The 15,000-nt window shown below is 38.2% G+C and overlaps 1 protein-coding gene across 1 annotated transcript in view; it reads right to left on the reverse strand.

Annotated features, from left to right (window-relative positions):
- iqgap1 (IQ motif containing GTPase activating protein 1) overlaps positions 1–15,000 on the reverse strand; it is a 303,190-nt gene that overhangs the window by 100,542 nt on the left and 187,648 nt on the right. Inside the window, exons 18-20 of the mRNA XM_051920214.1 lie at positions 13,760–13,902; positions 13,502–13,672; positions 6,585–6,668 (exon numbers count right to left, since the gene is read on the reverse strand). Of these exons, the coding sequence (XP_051776174.1) occupies positions 6,585–6,668; positions 13,502–13,672; positions 13,760–13,902 (398 nt within the window). The remainder of the gene's footprint in view (positions 1–6,584; positions 6,669–13,501; positions 13,673–13,759; positions 13,903–15,000) is intronic.

Here is a 15,000-nt window from a genome sequence, read left to right on the forward strand (position 1 = left end):
TACCATTTTGAGTAGTGAGCTGCTCTTATTGTTAATATTATACAATAAAAACATACATTTGATTTGTGTCTGTAACAGCCAGTGTAAATTTATAGTACATGTAAAAGTCAGTGGTGTTTTTTTTTTTTTTTTACTTTTATTCTCTCAGTCATGATCACGATACAACCCCCACCCCCGCCCCAGATCTGACACGGTTACTAATTATCTGAAACTGTTAATAACTATAGATGTGAGTGGTGTTTTGAGACAATGGAACTGGAAATTCTCTGATCTGGAGGGATAAAAGATGACACACACATGCTGGTGAACCTGCCTTCTTCGTATCTCACCATCACTTGAGTTTTGTTTTTTTTTTTAATTCAGTTTTATTGAGTGTTCCTGCTCATGCCGAATTAATATGCACCTTATGGTCCATGATGTCAAAGCCACACTGACAAAAAAAGACATATGTATATATGATATTTGGAATAACATTTTATGAACTGTATAGTACATTTCGGAAAACATTGTGGCACTGATGCAACATTATTCATATTATTCATATTCATTTGCACACCTTCTTGCGCTTGTAATCGGTGACCACATTTTTTTTTTTTTTCTTCAATCTTGCCAGTGTCCACTTTTGGGTGCATGGGGGTGTTTCGTTTGTACTCCAGGACATGCAGAGGAAAGAATAGTACAGAAAGGTCAGTTACGTGCTATATGCAATCATCAGATTCAAATGTCAACAGTTCCCACACACCCAAGGACGTCCTTTCTATGTTTACGACATGTGTACCTGTTGCAATGTACACACTTCTCTCTGTGCTATGGTTACTATTACAGTGAAGAGGCTGGGGGAAGCTGCAGTCTTGGAACAGAAGCTTGTTGATGTTGCATCCTCTTTTGCTTTATCCATCGCCTTTTCTTGTAAGAAGCGATGACTAAGTTTCTCTGCAAGGTGAGCAAAGAACACTCTTCTCAGTGGCCCCCGTGCATGCCTTGTACAGTACACATGCGTTGATTGCCGACAGGTCAAGCTTGTTATAGCACAAGCAACCGGCCACTTGCGTGTTCCTGCTCGCATTGAATACGCTCACGCCTTCTGGATTACAATGTCAACACAGCACCGGGCAAAAAAGAAAAACAAATATATGTGACATTTTGAAGAAACCATTTTATGACCTGAATAGTACCAATCAGAAAACATCGTCGCACTAATGCATTATTATTTGAAAACTAACAGATTTCCATTTTAAATGCTTGCACACTTCTGATACATTGTGTATCATAAAATGTATACCAACTTTCTTGGATTTTAACATCCCAAGTAATTACATGCATTTTGTAATAATTTCATTAACCTTCTCCGTTTAATTTAGTAAGTTAAAAATTAGACGAGAATTAGTAGAAACCCATCCATATTACTAACCAAAGGTTGTAAACCGGAATGGGCACAGGGCTCACCGGATGTACGGAAACCCCAAAGGTCCAGTCCATGCTGTGACAACGCGCGCCTACAACGCGCTTGCGAAAGGAGTCACGGCTCAAACCAACTGTGACAATGTGCGCGCCTACAACGCGCTTGCGAAAGGAGTCATGGCTCAAACCAAAGGTCCATGCTGTGACAACGCGTGCACCTACAACGCGCTTGCGAAAGGAGTCACGGCTGAAACCAACAGTGACAACGCGCGCACCTACAACGCGCTTGCGAAAGGAGTCGCGGCTCAAACCAAAGAAAACACAGAAACGAGACTACGACCTGTGAACTACACCTGAGGTAAACCGTGCACGGCAGGTTGTACGGCCGCCCGGATGCGACCGCCCACACCACCGCATATACCCTCCATGATATGTCTTCACGTGGCGGCTTCCCACCTAGGCGCATATTGCGCTGTGGCGCTCGCCCCACAGTCAGACGCAGCGGCTTCCCACAGTCAGTAGGTGGCCCCCAAACAACACAACCTGTTCAAGCAGTCAGTGTCAGCGAAGGCAACAGACTCACATCTCCACAAAACGAAACCGCTTTGGTACAGATATGCCTACTGGATTAAATGACATTTCCCCAGACGCACCCGCCCTCCATGATATGTCATCCATCCACATATCGGACGGAACAGAAAATGACTGCCATTCTAGGATTTCCGATTCGCTAGCGAATCGCGGGCTTACTTGTATCTTCTATTACATAGCCAATTCACAAATATTGCATTATATTTTATCTTCAACATAAAGGAGTTGTGACAGGTATTACATTTAGTTAGCGTTTCTAAATCTTTATCTTCAATAACAGTATAACAGTAGGGGGGGTCTTTTCATTCCCACAAATTTATCAACAATTCTGATTCCAATTTGTTCTTTTCACTTAATTATAATTTCTCCTCTATTACTTTTTTGGATAATCGCAGTTAGAGTTACAAATAATTCATTTCAACTTTCTCTCTATTTAGATAACCCATTGATCACAATACTTCACATAAAGCGTCTAGTTTTCATACCAGACTTTTACATGTTTTTACAGTTTTTTAGGTTACACTTTATCTGCTCAGGCAGATATTTTATCAATCAGGCTGATGAAATGAAAGCATGCTTCCAGCAGAAGGGTTATTCCAAGACGTGTGTTCACAAAACTTCATAAACAGGGATTTACTTTTTTGCACAACTAAAATTTAAAACCAACAGGCTTGTTTGTAATTTCATTTTCCACACAGGCTAATCTGACCTGCCATGTTATATTAAAGTATTGACACATTCGTTACCTTAATCCCGTCCTTTCAAAACCTCCACTATTTGCATTTTCCCATGGATGGAATATTAAGGACTTTGTAGTAATCCATCTCCAAATAACTATTCTTGTGCCTCTTTCTAGTATTGTACAGGGTGGTCCAGATCTAACTATGCAATTATTGCATTGCACTGCATTAACTACAAGTTGCATAGTTAGATCTGGACCACCCTATACAATCATTAAGACCAAGTAATTTCTCTTGCTTGCATTGCACATGTTGTTTAAATGTCCTTAAGGGTGACCTTGCTATTACTATCTCAGGCCCTATCACATTAAAACATTGCTCTAATCGTAGCACTAAAGGGGATGTGTACTTACTAGTATGTCCTTGCCCTCTTTTCTAGGTGGGTTAAACTTTTTGCAGAATCAGATACCACATCACAGAACACATAAGAAATATTAGAACACATTCCTTTAAACACTAACTTTTCTCATCACTTTCTGCACAACATACAATTATAGATTTAAATTTTACAGTATTAAAGACTGTGAAACCACACCCACAGCACGCTGATTACAATAATTGGCTATTATTTCATACAGAAACCTATTGGATCTTAAAGTTTAATACAGTACAACCTTTAGGATTACATTAACAGAATCACATGCTGTGTTTCCTTATTTAGTTACCACCTACAGCGTCTCATTTCTTTTACAGCCATTAGTACAGTACAGTACAACTTAGTACAGTAAGTTCCCTACATACGAACCCTTCAAGTTACAATTTTTCAAAGATGTTAATGTCCAATAAATTAATTACTTAAATAAGTCAAAAATTTAAAATTGTAGTGCAACTTAAAATTTCACAGTAGCACACAAGTTAGTTTTCTTGTCTGGCACTAGGCAGAAAGAAAAACCAATGCTATTATTGTTTGCATTCTCAGTCATGTGCTTGCATCCTCTACAAGTGGTTGTTTTTTGGCTGTATCTCTGTTTACATTGACTTAACATGCTTTATTTCAAACCCAGGATACCCGGAATTAAGCATGTTCAACAAGAACTCATGGGAAACAGAAAGGGAATGTTTTCTTCATTCAGAGAACCACATCAACATGCCATACTAAACCAAGCAATGTGGTGGAGCGCAGGCGCAATAGGGAACGATGGTTGGATCTCATGAACAGCTTGTTCTCGTCTCTACTCTAATTTATGATCTTCAGATATGAGCATCTCATCAGATGAACCAAGGACTTATTTTGACACACTCATACTAGAGTTGGTACCGGAAGTACTTTTTTTGTCCTTGCTTCAAAACCTTCCATGAATTTTCACCTTCAGTTAATATATATAATAAGTGACCAGTAACGGTGCACTGCACGGTAACACGCAGCGAATACACTTGACTTGAGCATCCACTGTTTTCATACTCTTTCTCTGTACGTTTAATATTTGTTTGCTCAGAGGTTGATGCGCTTGCTGTTTCCTGAGCAGCTCTTCTTTACGCCACCCTAGTGGCCTGCTTCTTCTCTTCTTTGGTCAGCATCTTTTCACCTTAAAACTGATTAAGTCAGTGTTTGTGTTGCAATTACTTAGTATGTTTTCTTTAATTTGTTTTACTTAAGCTGGCACTTAAGTCTTCAATCTGCCTCAAGAATGATTTAAGATATGAAGAGGTAGGGAAAGTGATGGCGAAGGTGTTAGGTAATGAGAATGGCCACCTGTACGCATGTGCTGCATGGCCACCCTGCTGAGTGCTGCCAAGAGTTGATTCTACAATAAAATAAAATAAAAATAAAAAGAGGAATAACCTTGGATGTCAATCATCACCCTGAAAGCGGACAGCAGACACCACGTAGTATATGTGTACCCAATTTCAGGTCAATAAGTCAAACGGTTTGCGAGCTACAGGTGATCTAAAATCCTGGACAGACAAACGGACAGCCATGGTAGTGTATTATATATAAAGATGGGTAGTAGGTGTCAAGTGACAATGCCATCTGATTGCCAACTTTGTGCATGGATTTGAAGACCATCATGTAGGCTTGTTTCCTAGCGGGTCAGTGAGTCTACTGTACTGAGATCAGCAGATGAAAGGCAGGGGGAAACTTTCAGTTGTTTGTTGTTAAAATGCACTAGAAATCTGTATCAAAAAATGCAAATATTAACTTTTAAAAGCACTTTCTTGTGTACCATACAGTACAAATGTTTTTGATAGCGGTTGAGGAGAGGTAGGCTAGGTCTGTATATGTAGGCTACCTGATATGCATAAACAGTGATATCAGCTGACAGAAAACTATGGAAATAAAAATTAACTTTGTTGTTTATTGTTAAAATACACAAGAAATCTGTAACAAAATACACATATTAACTTTTAAAAGCATTTTCTTATATACAAACTAGGGGGCTCTGCCCCCTGCTCGCTTCGCTCGCCAACCCCCGGGTTTAGTTAGCTGGAAATACAATTTAAAAAGACAATGCTTTTTACAAGGGAATTGCTACATATGCATTATGTTCACTTTTACTTTTTACTATTTCAGTAAAAACAATATTTGGAATTAACTTTTAGCTGTACATGTACATGTTTTCTATAAGAGTTCAGGATTAGGGGTTGCATTGTGTTCGCCGGGTGTTTAGGCTAACTTTGCAGGACTTACGAACAAAGTGAACATGCTGTTGGAATGGAACTCGTTTGTATGTAGGAGACTAACTGTATACTTTATTTTTCATACCTCTTACTTTTTGTTTGCATTAGTTTTATTATAGCTTTAAAGCTTTCTGGAATGGTTTGTCCAGTTTATTTACAGTTATTTTGTTTCTCAGAGGTAAGTTCCTATATGTTACTTATATGTGCATATGTACTTCTCAGTTTACTGCATATATTGGGGTATAGTTATTATCTATATATAATCCTGTTTCTATACATCTCCATAAAAATGTTCTTATGAGTGAGAAGGAAGCCCTGCCTCATCTATTCTATATACTCTTCGAATATAACCGGAATAACATTCTGCTTTATTTTCATTCAAATATATCTGCCTCCATCTCATCAGAACCCCATCCTTTATGTGTTACTTATGTAACTTGTTACTTATGCAAAAACATTTGTTTCATAGTAATTGTATGTCTTGAGTAAAAGGTAATTTATTTGTTTATTGTTTCCTTCCCCGTCTAGATTTTCTCAACAGACATTTTGTGTTTTTGCATTTCTTTATTTTGTAGAATTGTAATTCCCTGAATATTGAAGATTCATTCCTCGAAATGCACTGCCAATTGCATTTTGACACATTTCATTAAGAACACTGTCATATCCCAGACTTCAAAACAACAATTACACACTACTGAAGTTCTCATTAGTTTCTGTATTTATTCTTCAGACTTCTGTCTTGAAGACCTATTGTTACAGAAATACCTCCTGATTGTGACCTGGAGCTATTTTTTTTTACTAATTTTTCTATTTTTTATTCCCTTCATTATGCATGTTTTTTCATGTTTATTTTGTAATCAATTTTTTATGTGTTTCTCCTTCCATATAATTGGTATAAATTTCTCTAAGTTATACATAAAAAATCCATTATATTGTTTTCGTATCTCTGAAATCTTAAGGCCAACTTTAGCTGTTCATATGAATTCTTTGAAATTAACATTTGCATGTTTAATTATTTTGTTTCAATATATTTTTTCGATAGTTTAAATTCTTGGCTATTGTATGTATTTTGTGATGATCACACCTACATTCGAAGTGTATTCTTTTTACACTTCTATAAATATATTAAGATATATTATGCTATTTCCTGCTTATCCTCTACATTTTTGTTGTGCTATTGAACATAAGCATGCAATTTTTTTTTACATATAGACAGGTAATACAGTCAGTTACCTTTATTGCCTCGTTACTGTGTTCTCTCAAGAACTCCTTCCTTTCATTATACAGCTTCTTCTGCTTATAGCCTCTCCAGTGGGACTGTGGAGGGACACAAAAATATAAGTGAAGAAAAATGAGGAATGAAAGAAAATAAATATAACCAAACTCATTCCTGATCAGGATTAATAGCAATGTAATCACTGTTGATAAACCAAGAAGCTTTTCAAGGGGCATTAACACTAGAATCCCCTGAAACCTACGAAAAAACTTGTTATCCCGGTCCACCTTAAATTCCTTCGCACCTCTCCATCTACGTCTGTTGTTTTGTAAATGTGTCGATCAGCACAAGCAGCCTCCTGTAAGATCCCCTCCCCCATATCACGAAGCTCAACTCTGGCAAAAAGTTCTCCCAGCTCAAGCCGAAGCATCATATCTGCATGTGAAGTGCCTGGAGTTGTATAGGGTAAATAATACAGTATATCGTTATTTGGAATACATGCATTTCATGTGTGTTCCATGTCTACAAAGATCTGGGTAAGTGTAGGATGAAAGGAAATGTGAGGTAAGAAATGCTAAACACATACTTAACACTAGAATTACCAGAGCCTACGAAAAAACTCGTATATCCGGCCCACCTTAAATCGCTTCTTAAATCCGTTCACACCTCTCCGCCAGCATCCTTTGTCCTCTAAATGTGCTGATAAAAGACAAGCTGCCAGCAGCCGGCTATTCCATCCCCCCACCGACTTAGAACGTGAGTGAAGTTTTCCCAGCTCACGCCTTGATTGATTATGTGGGAGTGAAGCGGAGTTTTACAGTGGAAATAAGAGATCATTATTCTAAAGTAATCTGTGTAAACACATTGTTAAAACAGAAACTTTTTCATATTTTAGTAATAAATGTTACAAAATGTAGTAGGCATAAACTATAGAATATATAAAGCCCGAGTTCCAAAGATCAAATAAACACTTTCACAAAAGCTTCAAGAATCATTCAACAGCTTCTGTGGCGTAGCGCGTTAAGATTTGCCTCTTAGTGCAGAGCAGCTTTTCCTTGCCTCACAGACCTGAGTTCGATTCCCTGCTGGGGATGAAGTGTTGCTTTTTTTTTCTTTTCTTGTAAACCTCAAACGGACATAAAATTTATACATTGGTATGCACTGTCAGTTACTGAGATCGTTATATTTTCATGTGGGATGCTCCTTTTCAAATATTTTTTTAACAATTGAGACTGCAATTAACAGGAACAACTGTCCTTATAACTTATTTTTAAGATCCATAACGCACAGACAGACAGAGCACTGCGTAATAGAGAGACAGACAGGCAGAGAAAGTCACTAGATATAGAAATAAACAGGGAAGCCACGTGTACTGAAAGAAAAAAAGAACAACATGTGCGTTGTCCCAGCTGCACTGAATAAGCGCAGGCGCTCTAACATCACCCCTCCCCCGATCTTACTTAGAGAGTCAGGGACAACGCACATGTTGTTCTTTTTTTCTTTCAGTACACGTGGCTTCCCTGTTTATTTCTATATCTAGTGACTTCTCTGCCTGTCTGTCTCTCTATTATGCAGTGCTCTGTCTGTCTGTGTGTTATGGATCTTAAAAATAAGTTATAAGGACAGTTGTTCCTGTTAATTGCAGTCTCAATTGTTAAAAAAATATTTGAAAAGGAGCATCCCACATGAAAATATAACGATGTCAGTAACTGACAGTGCATACCAATGTATAAATTTTATGTCCGTTTGAGGTTTAAAAGAAAAGAAAAAAAAAGCAACACTTCTTCCCCAGCGAGGAATCGAACTCAGGTCTGTGAGGCAAGGAAAAGCTGCTCTGCGCTAAGAGGCAAATCTTAACGCGCTACGCCACAGAAGCTGTTGAATCATTCTTGAAGCTTTTGTGAAAGTGTTTATTTGATCTTTGGAACTCGAGCTTTATATATTCTATAGTTTATGCCTACTACATTTTGTAACATTTATTACTAAAATATGAAAAAGTTTCTGTTTTAACAATGTGTTTACACAGATTACTTTAGAATAATGATCTCTTATTTCCACTGTAAAACTCCACTTCACTCCCACATAATCAATCAAGGCGTGAGCTGGGAAAACTTCGCTCACGTTCTAAGTCGGTGGGGGGATGGAATAGCCGGCTGCTGGCAGCTTGTCTTTTATCAGCACATTTAGAGGACAAAGGATGCTGGCGGAGAGGTGTGAACGGATTTAAGAAGCGATTTAAGGTGGGCCGGATATACGAGTTTTTTCGTAGGCTCTGGTAATTCTAGTGTTAAAGCAGAAATTTTTTCAATGTTATGCTAATAATGACGTGAAGTGTATAATGTTTGAAGACTTTAGTCCAAGTATCAAATAAACATGTGTGCTTCTATTCAAGAATATAACCAAAGTAAAAAAAAAAAAAAAAAAACACATTCAATTTACAAGTTGCTCTCAAAGAGTTACAAACCCAAGTTCAATTGCCAAGCGATGGATGGTGCAGAGGTATGAGCTGCTGCCTTATGGCTGAAAGGTTACCAGTTCGAGCACCAGTGCTTCGTGTTTTGAGTAGACAGCTGCTATTATTATTACTACTATAATAAAAACACACATTTGATTTGAGTCTGTAACACCCGGTATAAATTTATGCTACTTGTAAAAGTTAGCATTTTTTTTTTTTTTTTTAAATTCAGTTTTATTCTCGCAGTCACGTTCTCCCTGATCTGACACTTCTGTTTTCAAATAAACACGTGCTATAACAGAGGTGAACTCAGATAATGATTAGGGTTCTACATCGGAGAAAGTCAACAGAAGCCCTTCCCGTAAGAAATGTCCACTCACACATAAGAACCATGCAGTTGCACTAGGCGAAAAGGCAAAAAATGGCACCGTTTGTATGCTGTAACTGGTCGTGCATCATCCTGCCAGTTACTCTGCCCCACATGTGTCCTTCAAAGATAAAGCAGGGCTTACAGAGCTCAACAAGGTATGGTGCGAAGTCTTGTTTGCAATTATGTTTTGTGATGGCCTTTATATAAAAACATGTCTATGCTACTTGTGACTTTACGCTGCAGGAAGATAAGTAAATAAATTAGCATTCGATATGGCTTTAATACAAGTAGCACAGACATGTTTTCATATAAAGATCACCACAAAACATAATTGCAAGCAGGACTTCGCACGATACCTTGGTGAGCTCTGTAAGCCCTGCTTTATCTTTGAAGGACACGTGTGGTGCAGACTGACTGGCAGGATAAAGCCTGACCTGTTGCTGCATCCAAACGGTGTCATCTTTCGCCTTTATGCCTGGTGCTGCTGCATTGTTCTTATGGGCTAGAGGACGTTTCTTGTGCGGATGGCTTCTCTTTCTCCCATGTAGAACCCTCATCCGAGTTCACCTCTGTTATAGCATGTCTTTATTTGAAAACTAGCAGTGTCAGATCAGGGGGAGCATGAACGTGACTGCGAGAATAAAACTGAAAAAGAAGAAAAAAAAGCAAACTTTTACAAGTAACAAATTTACACCGGGTGTTACAGACTCAAATCAAATTTCTTTTTATTATAGTAATAGTAATAATAATAGTAATAGTTCACTACTCAAAACGTGGAGTGCCTAGTCCAGGTACTTTAGAGTTAAAAGGTAGCAGTTCTTACTTCTACACCATTCAAGAATACATATAAACTTCCCGTCAATTGACATTTGAGCTTGGGTTTTTAACTCATTGACAGGAACATGTAAATTGAATGCTTTTTTCCCTTTGGTTATATCTATCTATCTATCTATCTATCTATCTATCTATCTATCTATCTATCTATCTATCTATCTATCTATCTATCTATCTATCTATCTATCTATCTATCTATCTATCTATATCTCTATATACAGTGAGGAACAGAAAAATTTGAACACCCTGCGATTTTGCAAGTTCTCCCACTTAGAAATCATGGAGGGGTCTGAAATTCACATTGTAGGTGCATTCCCCCTGTGATTGACAGAATGTAAAAAAAATTCAGGAAATCACATTGTATGATTTGCACAGAATTTATTTGTATTGCACTGCTGCACATAAGTATTTGAACACCTGGCCATCAGCAAGAATTCTGGCTCTCAAAGACCTGTTACTCTGCCTTTAAGAAGTCCACCTCTACCCCACTTAGTAATCTTAATTAGTAGCACCTGTCTGAGCTCTTTAAAGACACCTGTCCACCCCACAGTCAGTCAGACTCCAACTACTACCATGGACAAGACCACAGAGCTGTCCAAAGACACCAGAGATAAAATTGTGGACCTCCACAAGGCTGGAAAGGGCTACGGGGCAATTGCCAAGCAGCTTGGTGAAAATAGATCAACTGTTGGAGCAAGTTATCAGAAAATGGAAGAGGCTAAAGACGACAGTCAGTCTCCCTTGGACTGGGGCTCCATGCAAGATCTCACCTAGTGGGGTATCACAGATGATAAGAAAGGTGAGGAATCAGCCCAGAACTACACGGGAGGAGCTGGTCAATGACATGAAGAGAGCTGGGACCACAGTTTCAAAGGTCACTGTCGGTAGAACACTATGCCGTCATGGTTTCAAATCACGCATTGCACAGAAGGTTCCCCTGCTCAAGTCATCACATGTCCAGGCCCGTCTGAAGTTTGCCAATGACAATCTGGATGATCCAGAGGAGGCATGGGAGAAAGTCACGTAGTCAGATGAGACCAAAATAGAACTTTTTGGTCTAAACTTCACTTGCTGTGTTTGGAGGAAAAAGAAGGAGGAGTTGCATCCCAAGAACACCATCACTAATGTGAAGCATGGGGGTGGAAACATCATGCTTTGGGGGTGCTTTTCTGTGAAGGGGACAGGACAACTGCACTGTATTAAGGAGAGGATGAATGGAGCCATGTATTGTGAGATTTTGAGCAACAACCTCCTTCCCTCAGTCAGAGCACTGAAGATGGGTCGTGGTTGGGTCTTCCAACATGACAATAACCCAAAGCACACAGCCAGGATAACCAAGGAGTGGCTCTGTAACAAGCATATCAAGGTTCTGGAATGGCTTAACCAGTCTCCAGACCTAAATCCAATCGAAAATCTTTGGAGGGAGCTAAAACTCCGTGTTGCTCAGTGCCAGCCCTGGAACATGACAGATCTAGAGGAGATCTGTGTGAAGAAGTGGGCCAAAATCCCTGTTGCAGTGTGTGCAAACTTGGTCAAGAACTACAGGAACCATTTGACCTCTGTAATTGCAAACAAAGGCTTCTGTACCAAATATTAACACTGATTTTCTCAGGTGTTCAAATACTTATGTGCAGCAGTGCAATACAAATAAATTCTGTACAAATCATACAATGTGATTTCCTGATTTTTTTTTTTACATTCTGTCTCTCACAGTTTGAATGTACCTACAAAGTGAATTTCAGACCCCGCCATGATTTCTAAGTGGGAGAACTTGCAAAATCGCTGGGTGTTCACATACTTATGTTCCTCACTGTGTGTGTATATTATATATCTATATCTATCTATATATATATATATATATATATATATATATATATCTATATATCTATATATATATATATATATATATAAAACAGTTCCATGACTGACTGAGACAACGCACAGACCAAAAAACCGCTGGACCTAAAGGGCTGAAATTTTGACAGTGCATTCCTATAATGACATGGACAACCGCTAAGAAAGGATTTTTTGAAATTCCATCCCTAAGGGGGTGAATTGGGAGGCGTCAACTATATCCATTCTCTTGCCACTGAGAAGAGGGGCGAACGACACAGCGTGCATGCGTGGAATGAGGAAGGGGATGTTTCTGTTTCTGCCTGACGGTAAAGTGAGCAACAGCCGGGCATCATTTGCGCGAGCGACCTGATGCTATGCAGTTCAGTCTATAAATGATAACCCTGTAAAACGACTTAGGTTCATAGCAAATCTTTCGAGTGGTCATTTTCATGCTTATGTTTCACAAAAAAAGTATCCTCTTCTTTGACTTTAAGAGACTGCAATTTCCCCTCAAAGTATGCTTCACCATGACGATAAATAAGTCTCAGGGCCAAACTTTGAAATACGCTGGTGTAGATTTAAGGGAAGATTGTTTCTCCCACGGTTAGTTTTACGTAGTTTGCTCACGCGCAAGTTCGCCCACAAGCCTGGTAATATTAGTGCCGCCCAATAAACAAACAAAAAATATTGTATATAAAGAAATCCTCTAAAAACCAATTAAATATTTACACTCCCACGGCGTCAGAAGTTCCACGCGAACAAAGTCACGGGCAATAACTATAACTTCATATATATATATTTCCGAAAAAAAAGTATATTAAAACAGAGTCCCGCGCAGACGAAGTCGCGGGTAAAAGCTAGTTCTTAAATAAAAGTGCATGTGTTTTTTTTTTTTTTTTTTGATATTTGGACTAAAGTCTTCACACATTATACACTTCACGCCCTTATCAGTATAACATGGAAAAAGTTTCTGCTTTAGTTATGTGTTCAGCATTTCTTGCCTCACATTTATTTCCTTTCATCCTACACTTACCCAGATCTTTGTAGACACGGAACACAAATGAAATGCATGTATTCCTAATAACGATATACTGTATTATTTACCCTATACAACTCCAGGCACCTACAACATAGATAAGGAGCCTTGGTTTGAACGGGGAGAACTTTTTGCCCGAGTTGAGCCCCGTCAAGTGTGGGGTGGTTGGAACAGCAGGCTGCTTGTGCTGATCAACACATTTACAAAACAAAAGATGCTGATAGAGAGGTGCGAAGGAATTTAAAGTGGGCTGGGATTACAAGTTTTTTCATAGGCTTCAGGGATTCTAGTGTTAAGTTGGTTATTACCTAGAAGTATTCACATACACTGCTCATATTAAGATGCAGTTTGTCTACCAGAGAATGGAGTTGTAACAGTAGATTTAAGGGAATGAAATAATTACCTGTATCCGGAGTATAGCAGGAACTTGCCTCTTGAGGTAGTTGAGACGCTGAGTAAGCCCATTTCTCACCAGGTAACCACGACTGCATGCCTGTAGTTTGGTAATCAGTGTCTCATTGGCCAGCCAGAGTTGTTCTCTGTTGTATGCAGCAGTTACACCAGAGATGGCAGACTAAAAGAATGTAAAACAAACAGGGGATGTCCTTAATATGAGAAGTAATGTTGTAACAAAACCACAAATTACAATGTATTCTCCTACCTGAATGTCCTCACGGCTCAAGTGAGTATTATTCTGAACAAAATTTGCTGGCTCTTCCCACTGGCCTTCTTTGGTGTGCAGGTTAAAGTAGTAATTGTAGCCCCCCTTCACCCAATGCCTTGCCCACTTACTTCCATTGTCACCTGGGAGAAATAAAGTACATTATCTGCTTTTTTTTCTATTGTGCTTATTTTTATCTGCTTTCTTTTTTATTTCACTCAGCCACTTAATGCAACAATATTGGCTAAAAGGAAAAAAAAGGGAAATAATGCAGATTCTTTAAATATGTGGTAATGTTACACAATCCTAGCTGTTCTATACAGCTTCAGCCGGAAGAGTGACAAAATGAATATTACATCCGTAAAATAAATAAAAAGCAAATCTGGACACTTTTGACCTCCATATTATGGCAGAATGACATGTATAGTATTATTAAATATCTAGAGCTTATAGGGGTTGAACTCTGTTTTGTTAGGTTTTGTCTGTTTCTGCTCTCTGTTTTTTTTAACTTTGATGTTCTTTTTTCTTTTATTTTTTTTTTCCAAGTTTGACTATGAAGTCATTTGTTGTTAAAACTTCCAACTCGATTGTATATAATATTATTTTTTTCAAATTAAAAAAATAAATATCTAGTGGTTTTGAGCTTATTAAATCCTTGTACAATTTTGGTGCAAGATTTACAATAATGGATGTAATTTTGTATAATAATTCTCAATTGTATAGTAATAACATCGAAATATACCACAGAATGCACAAGACAAATGAAGGTTGAGTGGCATACATGTCCTTCACTGTCCTACGCAGCACTCTTAGTGCCCCTCCCTCTCCCATCACCTCAAAAGACTTACTCCAGCTTGAGCACAGATCCCATTACAAATGAGTCATTCGCTCGCTTACTTACCCAAGACAAAAATTTAACAGGACTGTTTTTGTCTACCATAAAATGAGTATTAAAAAAAAAGAGGGAATGGATTTTTGGAACAATCAACCCTTATAGATATTAAGTGGCAATCATAAAAATATTATTTTTCACCATGTTTAAATATTTAAAAAATCTAAATTATTATTGGGGTCAATATAAACATCTGACATAGGAGTGGTTTGTTACACAGTCATTTCTGATTCTTTTGAAGTAAAAGTCAAGATGATATCAATCTTGTGTTCTTGAGGTACCGAGGTTAAAAAGGCATAAAATTGCAATTTTCGTGAAGCTGCCTCATTTTCTTTCTTCTTCTAGATAT

The sequence above is a fragment of the Erpetoichthys calabaricus genome, chromosome 17 (genome assembly GCF_900747795.2).
Source record: "Erpetoichthys calabaricus chromosome 17, fErpCal1.3, whole genome shotgun sequence".
In the NCBI taxonomy this organism is placed as follows: Eukaryota; Metazoa; Chordata; class Cladistia; order Polypteriformes; family Polypteridae; genus Erpetoichthys; species Erpetoichthys calabaricus.